At 46.2% G+C, this 16,010-nt stretch overlaps 1 protein-coding gene across 1 annotated transcript in view; it reads left to right on the top strand.

Annotated features, from left to right (window-relative positions):
- The first annotated feature begins 3,059 nt into the window (after positions 1-3,059).
- Positions 3,060-16,010, top strand: part of LOC308679074 (syntaxin-1B) — a 66,627-nt gene continuing 53,676 nt past the window's right edge. The window contains exon 1 of the mRNA XM_081346309.1: positions 3,060-3,143. Coding sequence (XP_081202435.1) covers positions 3,114-3,143 — 30 coding nt within the window. The 5' untranslated portion in view covers positions 3,060-3,113. The remainder of the gene's footprint in view (positions 3,144-16,010) is intronic.

Genomic DNA, 16,010 nt, shown 5'->3' with positions numbered 1-16,010 from the left:
TTTCTCTATGACAATCAACTGCTCCTGACCTGATGTCAACCCCAGATTGGTTAAAGCCATATTAATATACCACAGTCATAAACTTAACCTGGTAGAAATTGGGAGAAGTGCAACACTATAAGCAAGGATGTTATACAGCTGTGAATTTTAAACCACTTCCAGTTCCAGTTCATGCATAAGAGCATAGAACATGGATGGGCAATTAATTTTCCCAAGGGGCCACATGAGAAACTGGAACTCTTATGGAGGGCTATGAAGGTGCATAGGCATGCATGCACATACATAAATTAAAAAATGCATATATCAGTGTTCTTCAAAATAAATATGGTGTACACTTATTTACATTTAATTTCTAATTACCAACTGACTTCACACAGGCTGGATATGGACAGCCAAAGGGCAGATGTGTCCCAAGGGTGATAAAATGCCCAGGACTGGCACAGAGCAAACTATATAGTTGAGCAGTGAGGTTACCATGACTTAACCTGTGTCTAAACTATTTTGGTGCAGAAATGGCTTTAGCTGGCCTACTAAAGCATAAGAGTAAGAAAATATTCATGATTAATTGCTTGTAACCACATTAGCTTTAGGAGCACCAAGTAGCTAGTTACTCATGCGCTCGTGACCTCCCGTATAGACTACTGCAATGCTCTATACATGGGGCTGCCCTTGAGGACCTTGAGGACCACTCGGAGGCTTCAGCTGGTGCAGAATGCGGCCGCGCGAGTTGTGATGGGGGTCTCCCAATACTCCCATGTAACACCTCTTCTCCCCGAGCTGCATTGGCTTCCAGTTGCCCTCTGGGTGAGATTCAAGGTGCTGGTGATTACCTATAAAGCCCTAAATGGCATGGGTCCGGATTACTTATGGGAGCACCTGCTGCCGGCATCATCTTCCCTTCATCCTGTGCGCTCCCACAGAGAGGGCATCCTCGGGTGCCGTCGGTCAGAGAGTGTCGCCTTGCGGCCCCCAGGGGGAGAGCATTCTCTGTGGGCGCGCCTGCCCTTTGGAATCAATTACCGGTTGAGCTCCGGATGGCTCCCGACCTTCGCTCTTTCCGCCGTGATCTGAAAACCTATTTATTTGAACAGGCCGGCCTGGTTTAAGGGTTTGGGGTATTTTTAATTATTTATTATAAGGGCTTAATTAATTTAATCTACTTTTAACTTTTGTATGTAATGCTTTTATTGCCCTGTACACCGCCCTGAGTCCTTCGGGAGAAGGGCGGTATAGAAATTCAATTAAATAAATAAATAGAATAAAATAAATACATTTTCCTTGTAGTTGAAAGGAGGCGCAAATGAGGTGTGAGGTGTAGTATAACAGAATGACAGAATAACAGAGTGGGAAGGGACCTTGGAGGTCTTCTAGTCCAACCCACTACTCAAGCAAGAGACCCCTACCATTTCAGACAAATGGTCATCCAATCTCTTGTTAAAAACGTCCAGTGTTGGAGCACCCACAATTTCTGGAGGCAGGTCGTTCCACTGATTAATTATACCGTCAGGAAATTTCTCCTTAGTTCTAGGTTGCTTCTCTCCTTGATTAGTTTTCATCCGTTGCTTCTTGTCCTGCCTTTGGGCGCTTTGGAGAATATCTTGACTGCCTCTTCTTTGTGGCAGCCCCTCAAATATTGGAACGCTGCTATGGTGGCACCCCTGGTCCTTCTTGTCATAAAAGTGGATATACCCAATTCCTGCAACCGTTCTTCATATGTTTTAGCCTCTAGTCCCCTAAAAGCATCTTTGTTGCTCTTCTTTGCACTCTTTCTAAACATCTTTTTTATATTGTGGCGACCAAAACTGGATGCAATATTCCAAGTGTGCTCTTACCAAGGCGTAGAGTGATAGGGTTACTCTTTTTTTTGGTTATTCTATGCTGATTTATAGCACGTTAGCAAGCCCCAATCCTTCCCTGGTTGCATAGTCAGAATTCTGAATGGGTTAGAGCTCATCCTGTAAAATCGTTCTTTCCCCAAAGGTTTTGCCCACAACGGTAAGGAATTGTACGCCATCGGAGTCAGCCATTTTGTGGAAGAACAGGAAAGGAACTTCGTTCCTTTTCTACCAGTTTTAAGTGTTATTATTTTTTTTGTGGACTAGAAGCTTGCAGGTGTCTTTTCAAAGCGGCCCTAACACCTTGAACCCCAATACAGTATTGCAACTGCAACTTTCTTGGGACTCAGATTCGTACTAGTTGTCCCCCCCCCCCCCGTTCACTGTACCTTTTGGAAGTGAATAAAGTGGGAGTAACCAATATTGCTTCTTTCCGCCCCCTCCCCTAATATTTACAGGCGTCAGTGAATTACTTCCCCCATTGCTTCTCTGTGGGACTCAAAAGGGTTTCTCACCCAAATTGGTTCTGCAACTTGGAAATTGCAGAACTTGGAAAGCTGACTTTGTAATAATGCCGCTTGCGGGGGGGGGGGGGGGGAAAGCCCTAATAAGCAGGCATATACATAATGAATGAAGGCTATTGCTAAGTACATTGATTTGTGCTTTAAATTGTAAGCCGCCCTGAGTCTTCGGAGAAGGGCGGGATATAAATGGGATTAAAATAAAAAAAAAATTAATGGGCACTGTCCTCTTGGGCGAAACCCTTCAGAAATCTTCTCCGAAACAGGCACTGGCTCCTGCCAGGCTGAGGTGATTCCTGAAATTGTGGGAAAGCAAAGCAAACCCAGCTTACCATGCTTTCCCACCCCCACCCCCACCCCGCCCCCTCACTTCGGTGATAGACTACAACTCCCAGGGCCCCTTGAGTGGGAGGGAGCATGCTCAGCCTCTCGGCTCTGCTCCCCCTCCCTCCCTGCCTCTCTCTCTCTCTACTCTCTCTCTCTCTCACTCTCCCTCTTTCCTGCATTCTCCCACCCTGCCTTGCTGCATCAGCATCAACCTTTCCTTCATCCTTAGAGCGTCGTTCTCTTCCCAGCTTGGCTGAGCCGGGAAGCGCCGTTTATCCCTCGCCGCAAGTCCCCGCAACCACCAACCCCCCCTCTCCCTCCCCACCGCCTTCTCCCCCCCCCCCACCTCGAAGAAGAGGGGCCGTCCGTTTGCCCTGGCACAGCGAGCGTGGGGGGAAGAACAGCCCGCTGAGGACCCGCCGGAATCGCAATGAAGGATCGCACCCAGGAGTTGAGAAGTGTAAGATGCAATTTCTTTCGTTCTCTCTCTCTCTCTCTCTCTCTCTCTCTCTCTCTCTCTCTCTCTCTCTCTCTCTCTCTCTCTCTCTCTCTCTCTCTCTCCCTCTCCCTCTCCCTCTCCCTCTCTCTCTCTGTCTCTATCTGCCTCCTGTCTCTCTCTCTCTCTCTGTCTCTCTCTCTGTCTCCCTGTCTCTATCTGCCTCCTGTCTCTCTCTCTCTCTCTCTCTCTGTCTCTCTCTCTCTGTCTCTCTCTCTCTCTCTCTCTCTGTCTCTCTCTCTCTGTCTCTCTCTCTCTCTCTCTCTCTCTCTCTGTGTGTGTGTGTGTGTCTCCCTGTCTCTATCTGCCTCCTGTCTCTCTGTGTGTGTGTGTGTGTGTGTGTCTCCCTGTCTCTCTATCTGCCCCCCCCCTCTCTCTCTCTCCCCATTTCATGCCTACTGGGAAGGAGGGAGGGAGGGAGGGAGGGTCTGGTTCCTATCTCTCTCTCCCCCCCTCCCCGTACCAAGATGGAAATGGGGGACGCTAGTAACAGCTTCCAAGCTGTACCTCTCATCCCCAGTGCCCAAAAGGAACCCTCCGATTTGAACCTGCCCTAAGAGTTGAGGGTTTTCGGGAGCGGGGACCACCCGGTGCCTTTATTGTGACGGGAAGTGTGTGTGTGTGTGGGGGGGAAATTTAATGCTCCGGGGGAGTTCAACGGAGGCAGAAGTCTGCCTGGCGTCTGTGAGTGAGGACAGATTTCCAGCAAAGGTGGTGGGGGGGGGCGGGGAAGGGGAAGACGCGGCTTGGGGACCAAGGGATCATCTTGTAGGTAGTAGGAAAGGGAAAGGGAAAGGCGGCGGCGGGTGGCATTTTCTGCAGCGAGGAGATCTCCGAACGGAAAGAACGTGGATCCTTGTGTTCTATCCTCCGGGAAGATCTCTCCGGCTTGCCTCTCCTGCAGCTTGGATTTCTTTCTCAGAAGTCAGGCAGAAGGGGTGGCGAAGTAGCTCCTTGGAAAAACTGCCGCTTCCGAGCCAATAAATGTCTTGGGGTGTGTGTGTGTGTGTCTCCGGGGGAGGGGGGCTCAGCGCAAGGGTATACGGCTAATTTTTATAGGTCATTCCATCTCCCCAAGAGGAGGGGGGGTGGAAGAGAAATGAACAACCCTTTCCCTCCCTCCCTCCCCCACCCCCAGGAAGTATGAGGAGGAAAATAACTTTCTCTTCCCTTTCCCCTCCCTTCCCCCCCCCCCCAATCATCTTGCTGGGGAGAAGACTGAGGCATCCTCTGATCCTCCCCCCCCCGCCCCCCCCAAGCTGAAGGTTGAATCCAATTGGCAGTGATAGGTGAGGTGGGGTTTTTTTGGTGTGTTTTTTTTTGGAAAGAGAGTCTTTAAGAAGGGGCTGTTATCCATCCTGGTCTGTTCGTGCCATTTTCTGATTAGCGTGGCTTGATACCTCGGTGACACCTCGGAATGGACAAGCCTCTACCTTCAGGTTATGAGACAAACCTACATGAAACACCCCCGCCGCCTTAGCCAGCTTCCTCCCACCACCCGACCCCCCCGATTTTCAGGTTGGCTGTGAGAAGATTGCGGCTTGCTTGCGTTTAAGGCAGAAGAAGATGGCTAGCTCTTTTCTGCCCTCCAGCAGCAACTGAGCAGAGAGAGTAGTAATTTCTCCAAGACGTTGCAGTCTGGGTTGTAAAGTGACACAACCTGGGGTGGGGGAGGGTTGGGGGAGGGAAGGAAAGAAAACGAAAGGCTACCTTACGATCCAAAAGCAGGCAGAGTGGGGGTGACTTGAGAAGAATCCACTCTCTTCCTTCCATCTCCCCCTGAGATGGTTATTAGAGATCTGGAAAAACCCGTCCTTTCATTTACTCGCTTCCTCACCCCCCCCACCCCCCCACCCCGAACATCAAAAGAAACTCTCAATCTGCTGCGCCCCAAATTGAGATATTTTGGCTAGTGATGTCTTCCGATCTCTTTAAGATCAGTTTTAACTGCCTCTGGGGTTTGTTTGGTTTTTTTCTTCTTTTGTGCACTGAAGGAATATGTGCTTTTTTTTTTTTTGGGTCCGGCGGGGGGGGGGGGGAAATGTGTGCGAACGGAGAATGTATGGTGTGTTTTTTTTAAACTGTCTCTGCAGAACGTCTTTTTGCAGGAAATTAGGATTGCATACATTTTCCCCTCCATGCTTTCATTAGCCCCTCTTTGCTTTTAAAAATCTTACCTGTTTCCCGCCCCCCCTCCAAAAGAAAAAAGGTAATTAGGAAGGTTAAAGCCTCTTCCAAACAGTTTGAGCATTATTTTGCTTTGTCTTTGGGGGATGAAGGGAGATCTTTGCAGACTGAGTCGGGCCCGTCCCATTGATTTAAGGTTTGAAAAAGTGAGAGGGAGAGAGACTGAATTGTGAAACGATTCAGCTGCAACTCCTGTGACACGGGGTGGATTTTTTCCCCTTACCCACACGGATGGGTAAAAATCTTTCCTTCACTTTCCCCCCCCTTGTACTTTTCCCCTTCCCCCCTCTAAATTTGTGCTAATCTCATGGGTGAAAGAGAGGGAGGCGCACACATCCATACGCACAAGCAGACAGACACCGAAAGAGATGCTTAACAATCACCACGCCACATGCTTTTGTCTTCTGCAGAGGCAACAAGAGAGCACATTTTTCCACCCCCATTTCTTGTGTCTTGTTTAAACAATGGGGTGGGGTGGGGGGAGAGGAGAGAATTCAGGGCAGATGCTGCAGCAATAAAAGAATCCTGGTGACTAATGTGTGTATGTGTGCGTGGAGAGTGGAGACACACATACAGTATCTAGGTAGGGCTCCTCCCTCGCCTTTCTCCCGCTTCTTTATTCTGGTTGGATTACAAAAATGTTGATGTGCGTGTAAAGGGAATCTCTTTGAGTGTGTGGGGGGGTGCTCTTCTGTGGGGCGATGGGGCGCGTGCCCCACTTCACATCGGCTGTGGATAGCTAGAAAGAGAAGAGAGAAGCTACTCTTCCTTCCCCCATCCCTCAAATACATCTCTCTGCCTTTGCCAGCCAGTGAAGAATTGGTCCCAGCGTTCCCGCCTAGCCTTCTGGCTGGGCGAGAAGTAATGGGAGATTTGCTTTATCGTTGGTGCATTGTGCGTTGTGCAGTGGGGAGGTGATGATGGAGGAGATGGTTTTTTGCTGCAGGAGCCAAAGTCTTATGTGCATCATGAGTATGTGTGTGTGTGTGTGTGTGTGTGTCTGTGTCTGTGTCTCTCTGTCTCCCCACCACCACTTACAACACTTTGTGTTAATAGTGTTGGCAGTCAAATGCAGTGGGAGAGAAAGCATGCCAAAATACACGGAGACAGGACACATGGGGAGTGGGAGAGAGGTTGCTCAAAGTGTGTGTATTGGCAAACAAGAGGATGCAATCTCCCCAGATCTTGTGGTGGTAGGGCACAGGGCATTGGAAGCGGGGGGGGGGGGGAGATCCATATCCCCCCCAAACCAGTCCGAGAGTTTGAGTTTGTAGAAGTCTGAATATTTGAGACACCAAAGAGGGCCTTGCAGGCTTCCTTGCCCCCCCCCCATCTGCTCTTTCACACCTCCACAGGACGATAATGTTCCAAACAGAAGAAATTAGCTGGGCCTCCAAAGTTCTCCTTTCCCCAAAAGGACTCCAGCCTGTAAAATCCAACTTGACTTTTGTCTTATTTTTTATTTTGTCTCTTTTGTTGCTTCACCAGAGAGTAGCAGGGCAGGGACTCTTAAATGCTTCTTAAATTGTCTCTCAACTTTGAGCTCTGGTATGTCCCTTAGAAAAAGTAAATCCACATAATGGGGCAGCCACAGCTTTATTTTCATAGGTCTACTTGCAGTGGACCAGACATGTCTCCCTGACGCTACTCTCCCTTCCCACCCTCCAGCAACCCCAGAAGTGACTTTCTCTGCCACTGATTTATTTATTAAGGCCCAACAACGTTCACGAGAACTTTCTCCCTAAGATGCAACACCTTAGAGTGAGCACACCTGGGACAGTCGCCTTTGGAACCTGAAATGTGAGGAGCAAGGCCAAGGTGTGAGGGAGAATCAGGTGGCAGGTGGAGAGTGAAAGGAGATCTTTTTGGCTGAGGGTCTTCAGGAAGGACCTGAAGGTGGGATGTTGGTGTCTGATGTGGCAAAAGGCTCAGAGAAGACCATGTGGAGGAAGGAAACCAACTGGGGCCTGACTGGATGGGCTTAAGCGATGGAGAAGAATGTGAAAGGCATGAGGAGGCGGGCGAAGGTGGAGTTGAAGTCAGATGACATGTGCGATGTGTGTGTTGTTTTCTTCCCTTTGTAAATGGTTGTCTGTGGCAGTGCTTTTTTGGTAAAAGAAAAAGGTGCCGGCACTCACACATGTCATACAACCCGCCTTGCCTACCCTACAAGTTTCCATCCAAAAAAGGTGCCGGAACTCTGTTCTGAGCGTTCTATGACAAAAAAAAGCCCTGGTCTGTGGAGTTTTATTGTCATTTTTGATGCCTACCATTCTCCTCAGTCACAGCAGCCATAAAATATAAGCATCTCAAGCTCAGTGAAGAACACCGCTGCCCTGGTATCTGTAATAAATATAGATGTACCACGATGCCTTAGATCAGGGGTAGGCAACCTTGGCTCTTTTATGACTCGTGGACTTCAACTCCCAGAATTCCTGAGGCAGCATGGCTCAGCTTGGAAGCCTCTCCCTTTCCCCTCAGGCATGGCTGGCTCAGGAATTCTGGGAGTTGAAGTCCACGAGTCATAAAAGAGCCAAGGTTGCCCACCCCTGCCTTAGATCAAACTGACGAAACGGGTTTGGGAAATGGGGTGGGGTTTTACCGTACAACCTGTCAGAGATTCCTGTGAGATTTTTTTGAGGGGGCTACAAAGTTGACGGGACTGCCAGCAAGGCTGTGTTCCCAACGCCTTCCAAGTCTCATCTGACAGGAAGGCTCGGGCCAAGATCTTTGAGGTTAAAAGAAGTATCTTCTTGGACACAAAGAGAAGAAGCCGTTTGAGGCCTTAAGGAACAGACGGAAGGGCGAGAATTAAGCTTAGGAGCAAAGAGATAGATAGGAGAAATGTTGGCTCCAGCTGGCCAGCTCCAGCCACTAATATGATGGTAGTCTTTTTTTTATTATTTAAAGCAACCCTACTGATAGAGTGTTATAGTTTGGATGCACTCAGGTATGAATGGCATCTGGCTTAGTGGGCCACCGGCTGCAGCTGGTGATGGGCCCTCCTGTCTGTTCTGGCGTACATTATCCTGGCTTTTAGAATAAATAGCTTGAAAGATCCCTGAGTATGACGGAGAAAGCGAGAAGAGATTGGTATGGAATAAAAGATAGCGGTCCCCAAACGAAGGAACAGTTAAAACTTGCAGGCATCTCTCTAGTTGACCAAGAGTTTTGTTCTGGGTAAAGTAAGCATTTAATTTTTTAACTATAACACATAAATTGTTATATGGACCATGGGTGTCTCTGAAGCAGTGATTGCTACTGTATAAAATATGGTAACACGCCATTAAGATGGGGAAATAACAAGACACATTCTTTGTCTCCCTCGTTCTTGAGGCTCATTCATCACCCCAAGCACAAGACAGACATTTTAATGAAACGTCTGTAATTTAGATCCGAAATGTAGTAATTCAAAATAAGCCCATCATCAGTCATTCCTCGAGAGTAGAGTAGCTGGATAATTTTTGTTCAGACTGCATTTTTAGGAGCAAGAATCTCAACTGCAGGTCCTGGACACACAGGTAGCTTGGGATCAGTCAAATAGCATAGTTCTCTGATGGTCCACTGCCTTTTTTCATAAAAGAATACAAAAATGCATATTTTAGAGAGAAAACGTGTTTCATACTGTGTGTCATGTTTAGAGCAGTTTAAAAATATACACCCGTGGGGCGGGGGGTGGGGGGAAGGACAATATAGTTATATCTGGATGCAAGCTTACTTGACATCAGTTCCTATTATTGCACCCTTTCAAAGTAAGCCCTGTTAACTCAGATCTCAATAAACGCATTAAGATTGTACTGCAAAATAAAAATAAAAATAAAAATCCATCTTTAAGATAAATTGAAATCCAATTAGTAAAACAGGTTTTTCTAAGGTAACAACGGTACGCTGGCCCAAATTCAGAGTTCTTTTGAAGATGGGATATAACGAAGATCCAGCTGCTTTAAAAGGTAATTCAGGATGCCCTAGGGCAGGGGTAGGCAACCTTGGCTCTTTTATGACTCATGGACTTCAACTCCCAGAATTCCTGAGCCAGCCATGCTGAGGGAAAAGGGAGAGTTTCCAAGCTGAACCATGCTGGCTCAGGAATTCTGGGAGTTGAAGTCCACGAGTCATAAAAGAGCCAAGGTTGCCTACCCCTGAGATCCCAAGTGCTCTTGTTTATAAAATGAATGCAAGCAGTCCTTGACTTACGACTGCAACTGAGCACCAAAATTTATGTTTGTTAAGTGAGACATTTGTTAAGTGAGATTTGCCCCATTTATGGCGTTTCTTGCCACAGTTGTTAAGTGAATCGCTTGCAGTCGATAAGTTAGCAACATGGCTGTTAAGTGAATCTGGTTGAAGGTTGTAAATGGTGATCACATGACCTTAGGCACAGCAATGGCCACAAATATGAGTCAGTTGACAAGCGTCTGAATTTTGATCACATGATCATGGGGATGCTACAAAGGTCGTAAGTGTGAAAAATGGTCATAAGTCACTTTTTTCAGTGCCGTTGTAACTTTGAATGGTCACTAAATGAACTGTTGTAAGTCAAGGACTACTTGTATATGTCACTTAAATGGATTTTTTACTCCCCTTGGGTGACTGCCAACCCAATGGCTGTCCTGAGATTAAGCCAAGAAATCCTGGGCTGTTTGTCACATTATAGATCAGGGGTGTCAAACTGCTGGTCCGCGGGCTGGTTTCATCATACCGAAGCCACGCCTACCCCATTCCCAGCAATTGAAACAGAGTCAGGATACGTCACGACATGGCATGTGACATGGCAAGTTTGACACCCATGTTATAGATAATAATTCAACTTTAGGAGAATCAACCTATGTGAGCTTTGAGCTCTCATACTTCCCTTTCTTTTTCTTTTTTCGGCATAATCATGGGTAGAAGCCTGGAAACATTTGCATTCATCACCCCCTCTACCCAAAATGTTATTTATTTATTTATTATTTAAATTTATATACCGTCCTATTCCCGTAGGACTCAGGGCGGTTTACAGGGGAAATTAAAATACATAGTATACAAAATTAAAATCAATTAAAACTATTAATTAAATTACAGTCCCTGAAGTTAAACTAAAACCCAATTAAATTAAATTAAATTAAAACCCCTCAGTCTGGGCCAAACAGCTCGAAGAACCAGGTTTTCAAGTCCCGGCGAAATGAGCGAAGGTCAGGGGCAGTCCTGAGTTCCCTGGGAAGTTGGTTCCATAGGGCCGGCGCTATCGTGATGAGATTCTGAGATGTTAGCTTGTTCTGAGAAGCCACTTTAGGGCCAGGTGTGATTTTTTTAAAAAACAGTTTTCAGTTAAAATGAGTGAAGTTTCTAATCTTAGTGGTCTGTCTTGGAAAATGAAAGAAGCTGACTCTGTGCTTTTTTGTCAACAGGCTAACCAATGGTGGAACACTAGATAGAAACCAAGGCTAGTGTGAGAAATGTAAAATAAGAATTGGAGAGAGGCAATGTAGTTAGTAAAAAGAAAAGAAAAAACATAGGAAGACTTCATCCTATAGGAAAAGTCCTTGAATTATGACCACAGTTGAGTCCAAAATTTCTGTTTTTAAATGAGACATTTGTTAAGTGAATTTTGCCCCATTGGATGACTTTTCTTGGCACAGTTGTTAAGTGAATCACTGCAGTTGTTAAGTGAGTAACCCAACTGTTAAGCGAAACTGGCTTCCCCATAGACTTTGCTTGTTGGAAGGTTGCAAAAGGGGATCACACGATCTTAGGACCAAACGACATGTTGTGAGGACTAACTGTACTAACAAAAATGGGGTTCTGTACTGTGGGTCTCATTTCTGACATGATTGACATCTGATTTTTAATATTTTGCTGTGCTTTTGTTACCACCAGGTGTTTAGTTAAGCCAGAATTGGTGCAAGGCGGGGCAGGGCAAGGATACACAAAACTCAATGTAGTTTGTGGGAATTCTTCAGAGCTTTTCTGAAGTGCACGGTTATTTTAGTTGTGCGGTGGGGGGCGGGGGGAGAAATAGCAGTTGATGCCTTTTTGGTACAGACCGGGGGCCAGGTTGAAGACTTTCACTTTCAGAATTTGGCTAGTTAAAAGGGAAAGAGCTCTCTTTTTGGGGGGGGGGGAACAGCTGAGGTGGGAGGAGATTCAGTGATATAACTCAGAGTCAGTTAAATGCAGCTTCATGAATTCCCAGCCTTTAATAGCTCACCTGTTGCCCAGGATGAAAGTTAGGCTGCACCCACATACCTTTTCCTGATAATGCTAATCATCTTCTAGGTGTTGATCCGATTTTGAGTCACTGGCTTCAGCAAGATTGCTGCTGCCTCCTGTGCCTTTTGTGCCATAGTGCACAAATGTTTGATCATCCTCTGCTCAAAATCTGGGAGAGTTACCAGGGTGATTGGAGAGCAGGGGATGTGGCCTGCAGCTTGCCATCTGGCCATCCCTCACGAGGAGCATTGCCACCAGGCCTTTGTCTAACTGTAAATCAAGCAAAGAAAATTGCCCAACCACCCGCCACCCACCCCCAGCAGATTTCTTTGACCAAAAGCCATGCGTGGTTATTTGCTGCATATGAAACTTGCATATGAAGTCTTGGTCTCTGTGTCACTGATCGGAGGCAGCTTCTGTGGACCAATGTCACATTGTCACCGTGGCTTTGCTGTCATCCTTGGTAATATGCCGAATTCCAAAATTCCTTATTTTGGAAAACTCACGGCTTCCAGTCCTTTGTCCTCAAAGCAGACTGCCTCAACCTAACACAATCTGATCTTCCATTCACGTAGCCATTGGCCACCCTGGTTGCGAATCCTCAGAGCATTGGTCTCAGGGTATCTAAGAGAGCTGCCTTAAGGTTTAACACTTGTCTCAGTCCTCCGTAAGGGGGGGGGGGAAAGTGCCTTCGCTTCACAAATGCATGCATATTTTTTTTTTTTTGCCAAAAGCTGTGCCCGGTGTCACATGACCTAGCAGAAAATGAAGACTAGAAGCCAGGATGCAATCCAAATAAGGGCAAGAAAAAAGTTATTTGGGGGAGAAGTAGCAGTCTCGTGGTTATGGCTATTTATAGCCCTATTTTCTTCCTTTCACTCTACTTAAATGCATGCAACAGTGTTTAGTTGTATCTAGACAAGCTAACCTTTGCTCGTGAACACCGTTCTGTTTTGTTTTTTCTGTAAAGAGTTATCTCCTCCGTTAACAATCTCACTGTCTTTGTAAATACATTTTAAAATCTCGGTTCGGCTACCCCCTCAGATTGTCGTGAAATTTGCATAAATATGAAGCTGTCAGGCTTTTCCAGGAGGAGGTATAATTTTAACAGGGGCTTCCAGTATTATCTAGAAGCTTCTTTTTTTTAAAAAAAGAGAAAATATGTGATTCACCATCATCTTTCCCTATTTCTGTGACTGTCTGAACTTCCCCTGAATTCCTGCTCTTCGGGAAGCAATAAAAGCTTAGTGATCCCTGAAAGACGAACAAATGCATACTAAAAATGAATAACATGTGCCACGTTAGGGGTTGTGTTCAGTTGTGTAGATGCCCCAGACCTCCTCTGGTTTTGCTACAACACACTGGACAATCTTAGAATTTATTTATTTATTTTTAATTGGCAAATGAAGTTTCTAGCCATTCAGAAAACAGCTTTCTGGTCACTCTAGCCCTCTTGTCTTTTTTCTCCATGTCAACAATTCCTTCAAACTTGATTCAGGTCCTCAGATAACGGCAGACTGCTTGGTAAGCAAATGCAATGTGTTGTGGTACCAGCACATCTGAGCGTAAGCTCTGTGTAGGGCCATGTTGTACTCAGGAAAGTGGCAGACTCCAAACTAAAGAATGAATATGGAACTGCCACCTGTCAGAGAAATTATGTGTCCTGAGCAAAGGGTGATGAATTGTAATGCTAAATTAAGGTTCCACTGTAACTTTTGCCTGAGATTTGTTTTCTCTTTCCGTCCTCTGAGAAGCTGAGCATTAGCTAGCTAATATCTAGCTATCTAACTAATATCTAACTATTATCTAACTAACTATCTAACTGAGCATTATCTAAACTAACCAAAAAGAGAAGCAATCTAGAACTAAGGAGAAATTTCCTGACAGTCAGAACAATTAACCAGTGGAACAATCTGCCTCCAGAAGTGGTGAATGCTCCAACACTGGAAGTTTTTAAGAAGAGACTGGACAGCCATTTGTCTGAAATGGTACAAGGTTTCCTGCCTGAGCAGGGGGTTGGACTAGATGACCTCCAAGGTCCCTTCCAACTTTATATTGTTGATGTTGTTATCATCATCATCATCATCATCACCATCATCATTTTTTATTCCACGGCTAGTCAGCCTGTTGAGGGTCCAAAGCCCTTAACCCCTTTTTAACAGATCCCAGGGTCTTGGGAACCACACTTCATTCATGCCATTGACTTTCCGTTCATTTATTTTTTTAATAAAAAAGCAAACTAGATGAATTAGCCCTGCCCTTCCAGCGAGATCATCCATCACACCAACCCTGCCAGAGAGATGGGGGATAGAAGTAAAGAAGCTCAAACAACAGAGTTGGACACCTGGATCGGACTCTTGACTAGCAGAATAAATTATGCAATGAAGGGCATTTGCATAATTTATGTAGGGGGTGCAATCGAACATACTTCTTCGTGGAAACTCCTTGGCGGGATATGCAGCCAGGCTTGCATAGCTCCTCGCCAATGTCATAGGTTATTTTTGCTTCCTCCTTCCCCTCATCTCCAGAATCCCCGCCCCCCCCGCTATCACAAAGATGATTGGGGGACTGGAGGCTAAAACATATAGGGAACGGTTGCTGGAATTGGGTATGTGCAGTTTAATGAAGAGAAGGGTGAGGGGTGACATGATAGCAGTGTTCCAATATCTCAGGGGCTGCCCCAAAGAAGACGGAGTCAAGCTATTCTCCAAAGCGCCTGAAAGCAGGACAAGAAGCAACGGATGGAAACTAGTCAAGGAGAGAAGCAATCTAGAACTAAGGAGAAACTTCCTGACAGTTAGAACAATTAACCAGTGGAACAACCGGCCTCCAGAAGCTGTGAATGTTCCAACACTGAAAGTTTTTAAGAAGAGACTGGACAGCCATTTGCCTGAAATGGTATAGGGTTTCCTGCCTGAGCAGGGGGTTGGACTAGATGACCTCCAAGGTCCCTTCCAACCTCCTCCTCCTCCTCCTCCTCCTCCTCCTCCTCCTTCTTCTTCTTGTTATCTTTTTATGTCCCTTTAAAAAAGGTAAAGGTTCTCCCGCACATGCGTGCTAGTTGTTTCCAACTCTAGGCCGGTGCTCATCTCCGTTTCAAAGCCGAAGAGCCAGCGCTTGTCCGAGGACGTCTCCGTGGTCATGTGGCCGGCATGACTAGATGCCAAAGGCGCACGGAACGCTGTTACCTTCCCACCGTAGTGGTCCCTATTTTTCTACTTGCATTTTTACGTGCTTTCGAACTGCTAGGTTGGCAGAAGCTGGGACGAGTAACAGGCGCTCACTCTGTTACGCAGCCCTCGGGATTTGACCCGCCAAACTGCCAACCTTCTGATTGACAAGCTCAGCGTCCTAACCCACTGAGCCACGTCCCTTTAAAGTGCCATTTTTCTATGCTTCAACAACATTGGCAACCCCAAGTCCTTCCAGACAAGCCCAACAAGAGCATTTTAAGGAAAGAAAGGGGTACTCTGCCACCTTCCATTTTCCCTTTCCCATTTCAGTGGATAACATTGGATCAAGGCTGTTTTTGATTTCACATTATGATTTTTGTGCTTTGTGGGCTAGTTCTTCCAAGCTGGTTTCTTCAATTCCAAAGAGAGAGACTCTTTGTGTGTAGGATTACTTCTCACTCCCCACTCTCTTAAAAATAAATTACCTTTTTTTAAAGAAATGAAGCTTTGGCTGTTGTTCAATGGAGGAAGTTAGAAGAACAAGGCACCCATGGTGGCATTTCAGATATAATTGCTCCTCTTCTCTCCACCCCCCTTCCCATCCTTACGGAGGAGGCACAGGCACCCAAGATGGATATTATATTCGAAAGGAAGGAAGGAAGAGGGAGGGAGGGAAAGAATAGAAAAATGTCCTTACGCCCCCTCCCCCCCCCAAAAAAAACCCCACTCCACATTTGGGTGACGGTATTTCTGTGCTTCAGTCTTTCTATCAAGAACTTATTCGTTTATTTGTTGGCAACTTCCATTTCAATACCGTGACTTGAGGGAGGCGCACAAGGGTTAAAAACATTATTGCAAACAATTCCAACAGGAATAAAAATGGCCCATTGGGAGGGAAGTGAGGGATAAATTAAAACAACAAATTAACACAGTCAGGTCAATATATCCTATTCAATGTGCAATCACGGGCAGAGGTAAAATCCTGGCACAGAGTCCGAGAAATGAGCCAGGGGTTGAAGGACAGCAGGACTGGGGCTCCCTAGGTTTCTGAGAGAACGTTGTTCTAGAGGGCAGGTGCAGCCTTCTGGGTCCCACAGGATGCCATTGCTTAATAGATGGGAAAAGCAGCCTGCCGAGCATATTGGTTCCTGTGTGGCTTGTTGTATGGAATTCTCTAGATATTGCCTAGTTCAGGGGTAGGCAACCTTGGCTCTTTTATGACTTGTGGACTTCGACTCCCAGAATTCCTGAGCCAGCATGGCTCAGTATGGAAACCTCTCCA

The sequence above is a fragment of the Vipera berus genome (assembly GCF_964194415.1).
Source record: "Vipera berus genome assembly, chromosome: Z".
NCBI classification, from domain to species: domain Eukaryota; kingdom Metazoa; phylum Chordata; class Lepidosauria; order Squamata; family Viperidae; genus Vipera; species Vipera berus.
Note: the sequence above shows the minus strand (reverse complement) of the source record. Positions and strands in the feature narration are given on the sequence as shown.